The sequence below is a fragment of the Pecten maximus genome, chromosome 12 (assembly GCF_902652985.1).
Source record: "Pecten maximus chromosome 12, xPecMax1.1, whole genome shotgun sequence".
NCBI classification, from domain to species: Eukaryota; Metazoa; Mollusca; class Bivalvia; order Pectinida; family Pectinidae; genus Pecten; species Pecten maximus.
The window spans coordinates 30814686-30822714 of record NC_047026.1 but is presented as its reverse complement, the minus strand read 5'-3'; the positions used below and the strand labels follow the sequence as shown (position 1 = coordinate 30822714).

Genomic DNA, 8029 nt, shown 5'->3' with positions numbered 1-8029 from the left:
AATTTACACAGATTAGTAAGACTTAGAGGAAGGGAAAAGTAGAGAAAAGATCAATCTGACATGGAACCTATAAAGATCATTCAATGGTGGGCGCCAAGATCCCTCTGGGATCTCTTGTTGTAATAATAACTACTTCATGTATTTTTGAAAATAATCAAATTTATTTTTTTGTCAACTTATGATTTAAGATTTTTGTAATTTTTCATATGGCCATCTTAACATGAAGTACATGTATTATACTTTGAAAAATACATTTTAATTAAAGATGATACTCTGCTGACAGAGTACAGTATATACACTGCTTCTCACAAAAATGCATAAAACGACACCATTAATATAGAAATATATCAAATTATCACATGAAGTCAAAATGATAAAGAGAAGAGTGCAAAAACTCCAAAAAAACATTTTATTATAATTACCATGGTTGATTACATCTGAAGTTAGAAGTTTTATCAGAGAAATCAGAAGTATACACTGTTGCTTATATTGCAGTGTAGAGAAAAGTGTTAACAGGCAAGCTATGGCGTGAATATTACTATAATTTATCCACCGCAAAACTTCATGTACTTGGTGAATAGGCTGATCCTTGTGTATTTCAGTTCAATAAAAAACATCATTGTCCTGTGCTAAGATCCTCCCCTAGACCGAGTCAATAAGGTATTATATACCTGTGTATCATCATATTGTTTTATGTGAAATGTAACCAGACAGCTATGATGAGGACACTCAAATTATCAGTGTGTTGTTGATCCACTACTTTTTAATATTTAGGATTTTGAGGCATTGATTTTACCTGTGTTACATAATCTGTTTTGTTAACAATAAAATATTTAACTAGAACATCTCTTGTTTTGACTTTTTGTAACTAAAAAAAAAGATATCATTGATGCCCCAATTAAGAAAGTTTTAATTACATGTGTATATATGCTATATAAAGATATCGAAGGGATATCAAAATAGTCCTGACAAATAGTCTCTTCAAGCAGGTGTACGAACAAAACAGACAGGAGTTGGGTTATCTATTTCTTGAATAGTTATCTTATTTATCTTTTTATCAAACTGGTTTTAAATCTGCTAACAACCTTGCAGTCTTTCTTGACAGGTGACTTAAATTCCCTATATAGGTGACCTTCCTTCACAAGTATCCTCCCTTGCCTGCCGAAATCTCTTGAAAGAGACCTCCATTCATTTGGTTATTACTCTTGATAGGTAACTTCCCTGAACAGGTGACTTCTTCGAAAGGCAACTACTCTTGACTGGTGACCTTCCTTGAAAGGTAACTTCATTGATAGGCGACATCCCTTGATAGGTGATCTCCCTTGATGGGTGACCTCCCTTGATAGGTTATCTCCCTTGACAGGTGACCGCTCTTCAGAAGCAATTTCCCTTGGCAGGTGACTTACCTCAACATGTGACCTCACTTGGCAGGTGATTTACCTCAACATGTGACCTCACTTGACAGGTGATTTTAGTCACATGTGGCATCCCTTGATAGGTGGCTTCCCTTAACAGATGACCTCCCTTGGCACGTGACTTCCCTCAACAGGTGACCTCCCTTTGCAGGTAATTTACCCCAACAGGTGACCTCCCTTGGCAGGTGATTTACCCCAACAGGTGACCTCCCTTGGCAGGTGATTTACCTCAACATGTGACCTCACTTGACAGGTGATTTACCTCAACAGGTGACCTCACTCGACAGGTGATTTACCTCAACAGGTGACCTCACTCGACAGTTGATTTACCTCAACAGGTGACCTCACTCGACAGGTGATTTCTGGTGACATTTGTCATCCCTTGACTTTCCTTGATGCTTGACCTCACTTGACAGGTGACTTCCTTTTACAGGTGATTTCTCTTGATAGTTGACCTACCTTGACAGGTAACTTCCAGTGATATGTGGAATCCCTTGACAGGTATACTCCCTTCAGAGGTGATTCCTCTTGTCAGGTGACTTCCCTAATCAGTGACTTTCCTTGATGGTTGACCTCAATTGACTGTTGACCTCCCTTGACAAATGGTTGCCTTTTTTAGGTAATTTCCATTGACAGGTGACTTCATTTGACAGGTGGCTTTCCTAGACTGGTGATTTCCCTCGATAGTTGACCTCACTTGAAATTTGACATGTGACTTCCAGTGACATGTAGCTTATCTTGATAATGACATCTCATGGCAAGTGATTTCCCTTGATAGGTGACCTCTGTTGATGTTCAGCTGCAGCAGATCTATTCGGGGCAAACAGGTGATCTCCCTTGACACAACTTGACACAAACATGCAGTCTCCCTTTACCTTTGACTAATAGAATCTATTTAATTCCCCTAATTAACTTGAGGGTGTGACAATGAAATCTCTAACCTGAGGGGTGGTATTCTTAAATGTCAAACATTCGTGACATTCTTGGTTGCCTAACCAATGGGTTTGACAGTATTAAAAGAATATCACACTGAGGGATGTTGGCGATTTCTCTGTCACGTTCTCCAGGAAGGGGATGATTATTTGTTCTCTCGTCGTATAGCCTTCAATTTCACCTAAAGGTATACTGATGGGAAACTTTAAAATTTTAATGTTCACAGATTTGTTCCCATAATTACCCCAATATCTGCGACAAAAAAATTAACACAATGTTTTGAGAGACGCATTGTTCCCATTACCACAATATCTGTGACAGAAAAAAATAACACAATGTTTTGAGAGATGCAGGTCGATGAAGACTGTGTGAAAGTGTTATGGTCAATATCATGACTTCATTTGGAAATATTCTACTGTATTTTCTTGAACAATAAAAAGTAGACATAATTGCTGCCTGCTGGCGGTCATGCCCCAAGTTACTATTTTGTGAGTGTGACTTAATGCGAAGAAGACCTAGATTTGTATGACTAGTACTAGTGATGTGGATGAAGCAGAAGACACTAACCCTTCTAGAACACCTGGTCTTTAATATTCTCCTTGTACTGTTTTTGCCTTTTTTCATCAATTTTGAGTTAAGATTATGGTTTAGTTATGGTAGTGTTCTGAGCTTCTCTGTTGTTTTTGCAAAATGGGAAGATAATTTTTTAAGAGACAATACAAACAGTTTAAGTAGCAAAATTTCTTTATTTTGTACAACATATATATATTTAGAGCACAAATTAATAGATTTTTTCATGAATTATGCACCAAAATAGAATTCAAATACAGAATTCTAAAAGTATGCATGTAATAAATAACCCAAAATCAGATATTGTGAACTACAAAGTCATGCATCCTTTCCATTCAATTTATGTATAAAATAATATTATAACCTCCTATTCCTGAAAATTTCTGACTTCAAAGATCAACTTCCTTCACACTTCCATCTACATTATTTACCACACAAAAGTGTATTAAAGTGATCATCAGATTCAGTGTGTATGCCACAGAAGCAAACTATCAAGCCTTCTTTAACAACCAAGAAAATCTAGTACCAGAATACACATTTTTCAGCATTTCAAAATTCTTTGTCACATCATGTCTGTATGTTCGCTATCATGACTTAATAAGCAAGTACACTTTCTATGTCAGTAAGTTCAGAAAGTTTAACGATGCCAACAAACATTGCAAAAAAAGCAAAATGGTTTTTCCCGCTAATTAAGTGTAGTGTCTCATCATTATTAAAAATGTCATTTCTTTTAATCATTTTGGATATAAGTACATGATCATATCACAAGGCCCAGAACATGGCAATAGCCTTTGTGATACCAACGTCATTGTAGTTAAAATGCATCATGCCCGCAAAGCCCATGATCATCACCATGTACCAGAGATAGTGGATGGGTGGGAAGAATTTCTCAACGTAGTCCACCAGCACACCGTGAACACCCCTGAAAATTAAATGGGAACATCTGAGGAAAGCAGCATCAGGTTTGATACGAAATGCCCAATTTTAACAGCATGGAAAATAACACAGTTTTTATCTATATAAAAGGTTATCTCTAACACAACCAATAAAATTATTGCTAGTGACTCTGTTATCTTTCTCTAACTTTATAAATGATATACCAGGTGGTAAATGACCAGTATGGCATTAAGGTGGTGTGTGACACTTCCCACCTTTGAGGAAGGTAACAGAACTGTTAACCATTAGCAATAACTTTATTGGTTGTGCTAGATAACCTTAATAAAGCTATCCTTACCAACCCGATGAATGTGTTTCACAATAGACCGCTATTAGATTAGATGTAGGTTTCTATGTCTAGGATCATCAAGATGTTACCTAATAACACTTATAGCTATTTTAGTATTTAACTGAATGATTTTGATAATACATGTACACTTGTATACTACATTGTATGTAGACCTATAGTAAATTAAAATGATAGGTAGTAAAAATTCTTTCAAACATTTCTTTCTGTGATTGATTTTTATTATGTTTCAAGTTTTATGTGAAATATATGTCAACACATGTTTTTTGGGGAAAAATACCTGTTATACATACCACTGAATATTACAATATATTCAAAGATAAGTACTTAAAATAAATCTAAACAATTTTTAACAACTATTGTGGGTAACAACACTTTTAATCTTTAATTAATCTTTTCCACTGAAATGCAGCAGAAACATTTCAATATGAACTTCCTGCTATCATTTGAATTTGCCAACATTTTTTATTGTCAAGTTTACTGAGGGCTGCATACAGTGTAAAATGGAAACTTACCAGTGCCCATGAGCTAACACTGCAGTAGTTATGATGAAATCAGATACAGGGCCTCCCATGTAGATACAGGCAGGCAGAATAGGTATCATAGAGATGGCTACCACTCTCTCTACTTTCCAATGGGTTGAGGCCAGCATGGAGTGTCCCTTCTGTTTCTCTTCTGTAAAAAAAAAAAAAGAAGAAAAAAAAAGAATTAATAGTCTCAAATATGGTTTTCCTTCCCCAAAAACTTTTGGGCAATCTCGACTTAGGCTTGTCTTTAATGGATTGGCAGAATTTGCAAAGTTTTTTTTTTTTTTTAAGTAATTAGGGCTGGAACAGCAAATCAAACAAGTTAAACTTATCTTCACCTACATGTCTTATTTAAAGAACTGAGTGTGATAAGTGACTCTTGTGTGTCTGTATACATGTGGTGCCTTGCCTAACATTTCTAAGGATGGAATCAAATTTTCTAAGCACCAATTTAAATTTATATAAAGCTGTCAATGCAAGACTGAAAGTTCATATTATTCAGGGTCTTGTCTACTACTGTTTTTTGAAAATATCTTTTTATATATATTATCCAAAAAAAATCTATAAAAGTGATGAAATTAAATTAAAATACTCAACATTTGAAAGACCCCTTATTCTATCCCATATATACCTGGTTTAAAAGGACCTCTCCTTGCACGAAAATATTCTAGACTTGAAGATGATGATGATGTTGAAAATATTTTAGCAGATATGTCTTTTTGGACCTGGCAAGATAAAGCCTTCTGTAATGCATTAGGCCTGAAGAACAATTGTCTTGCTCCTGAAAGCAAAGAAGAAAACATGACAAGATAAAATTTTATAGGCATATTTTGTTGATAAATTTCTGAACCCATTTCAGATTACTAGATTTAAAAAAATCCTAAAATGAGCTAGAACTAGCAATATGTTTGTGCATCATGAATGGCCCTGCACCCTGGTTTATTTGTGGCAGGATACCAGAAACCAGACTGTTACTTCTTTAGTAAAATCATGTCTCAAGATGCAGCCTGTACTTTGGGGGGAACATTATCACACAAGAGAAGAATAACAAACCCTTTTAATTATATATAATTAGCTATATAGTTTTCTCTGGCACCAACGCCATATTTTGACGACCCAAACCAGACATATTTTCATCAAATATAGATAATTATAATGCCAGACTGAAATGCATTTAAGCCAAAGGAAACTAATAGGAAAAGGAATTAACCTGCCCATGCTGGGGCTTTCAAGAACTAACAATCTCTGTCAAAGAGCAGACATTCTTCCACAAAGCTAAAGAAAAATTCCTACTAACAGTAACATGTAACTCTATGAAGGTGATCTTTAATCTCAACTTTTACAATACTCCTCTTCACGAAATCTTTACCCATAAAGACAATTGCAACCCATGTTCTTTAGCTCCAAGGAAGCCTCTCAATCTCCTATATAAAATTGTAGCTTTCGTTTGGAAGACCCGTAGTCAATAGCCCTGAATATGTGTAAAAGGAGTAACAAAAAATAATCTGCACTCTCTGGAGCTCCAACTAGAAGTGACTCTTGCTCTTTGGGCTGACATCCTACCACTACTGGTTAAAGAGAATTTTCTGTTAGCCAAACCTAGTAAGGTGACCTAGATACTCACTACTTTAACAACTTGAGGCAAATGGAACCTCATGGCCATGGGCCACTGTATCAGCATGCAACTTCCAAAAATGTTTTCTCAACTAAGGGTCTACAACAACTTTATGCAAAGTTAACTGTTAATTATATAATATGCTCCATACAGTAAATCTAGATCTATAAGGGTACATGCATGAACAATATATGTTAGATTAGCCCGAGTTTGCTCTGTCCCCGACACCAAAGGAAACTCGGGCTAATGTAAGATGATCTTATAGCCTGAGTTTCCTCTGGCCCTGACACCATGTCTGGTGTAGGGCCAAGGCGCACTACTATATGAAAACGTGGAATTATCTAGCTGATACCGTTTCATCGACATATTATTATTTCCCAAAACCTGTTATATTCAATTCAAAAATTCATTATTTATAAATTATAAGCAGTAAAATATATAAAAATGAATGTTGTATTTTTTTCTTTTTGCTCCATCGCGCTCTGATTAGGGTAATTAGGCTGCCCGCGACCTACACAGTTAGCAATTACTCCAATTAGTTTGGTTTATTTTGTTTAACGTCCATCAACAGCCAGGGTCATTTAAGGACGTGCCAGGTTAAGAGGTGGAGGAAAGTCGGAGTACCCAGAGAAAAACCACCGGCCTACGGTCAGTACCTGACAACTGCCCCACGTAGGTTTTGAACTCGCAACCCAGAGGTGGAGGGCTAGTGATAAAGTGTCGGGACACAGTTAGCAATATGGCCTCAAGTCAAGTATGAAATTTTGACTAAGCGAGGGTCTGGCCGTGCATTTTTCCTTTCCCTACTTCATTTGGTGCCTGTGACCAAACCTTGTTTCAAGAGAAGTGAATACTTGACAAGGGAATACCTGAATCTGGGTTAACTTGTGAGTTGTGAAGTCATCAGGGTCAAAGACTCAAAAATGGGAGAGAAAAGTGTAGTGGAACTGGACACGGCGATCATCTGCGACCAGGTAGCTCAATTGGTAGAGCATCCGGCTAGTGTTCGCATGTCCAGGGTTCGAACCCCAGTCTGGCCGTGCATTTTCCCACTCCTACTACAAAAGCAGGGACATGTCCCTGGTAAAAGGCAGCTGAAAATAAGTAGCCCGAGTTTTCATAGTATGTGTTATGTCACGCCCGATTTTATTGTATTTGCACCAAAATCTTAGCGACACCAAAGGGTATCGGAGAATTCCACGTTTTCATTAAATAGTGCGCTCTTCACCAGACACTGACACAGTGCCAGATCAGGAAACGGACTAAAAGTAAAATGCTCGGGACTGCTCGACTCTAACTTCCATAATTAATCTAGTCCAAGTTTCCTTTGGCACCGGCACCAAACAAGATATTTTGACGAAGAAATGTCTTGTGTGGGGCTTATGAGAGGATGTAGCCCCATTCCAAAATACAAACCGGTCGAATCCCCAAATCAACCTAGAGCTCGGTGACGAGTTTTGAAGCATGACCTTGACACAACTTGCATACATAGCCATCATTCAATTCTTTTAATATAACAATGGCTGATAATTCGCGCCTGGCATTGCATCAACAACAGGAATGTAAGTCAATTGACGATAAGCGTTTGAAATACGTAAAATATACATATAAATGCATTATTTACCCCCGCAAGCACGAAGTAGTGAGCTTGACGCCATCTTGAGAGTTCTTCTAAGGGAGCTAACTCTTCCATTATCGCTGTCCAAAGGTCTCATACAACTAATTA

General features: G+C 37.0%; 1 protein-coding gene across 1 annotated transcript; it reads right to left on the bottom strand.

Moving 5' to 3' along the window:
* Positions 1-3080: 3080 nt before the first annotated feature.
* On the bottom strand, positions 3081-8029 carry LOC117339060 (putative succinate dehydrogenase [ubiquinone] cytochrome b small subunit, mitochondrial). The gene is made up of 4 exons (XM_033900427.1): positions 7928-8029; positions 5320-5469; positions 4677-4836; positions 3081-3840 (listed from the first exon to the last, which is right to left on the bottom strand). Exons 1-4 carry the CDS (start codon positions 8016-8018, stop codon positions 3681-3683), a joined length of 561 nt encoding a protein of 186 aa, XP_033756318.1. The 5' UTR covers positions 8019-8029; the 3' UTR covers positions 3081-3680.

Coding starts and splice junctions, on each gene's coding strand:
- LOC117339060 (XM_033900427.1), bottom strand. CDS start 8,018: ATGAGACCTTTGGACAGCGATAATGGAAGAGTTAGCTCCCTTAGAAGA. Junction 5,470..7,927: donor ACTACTTCGTGCTTGCGGGG/GTAAATAATGCA, acceptor CTTTGCTTTCAG/GAGCAAGACAATTGTTCTTC. Junction 4,837..5,319: donor GAGAGGTCCTTTTAAACCAG/GTATATATGGGA, acceptor TTTTTTTTACAG/AAGAGAAACAGAAGGGACAC.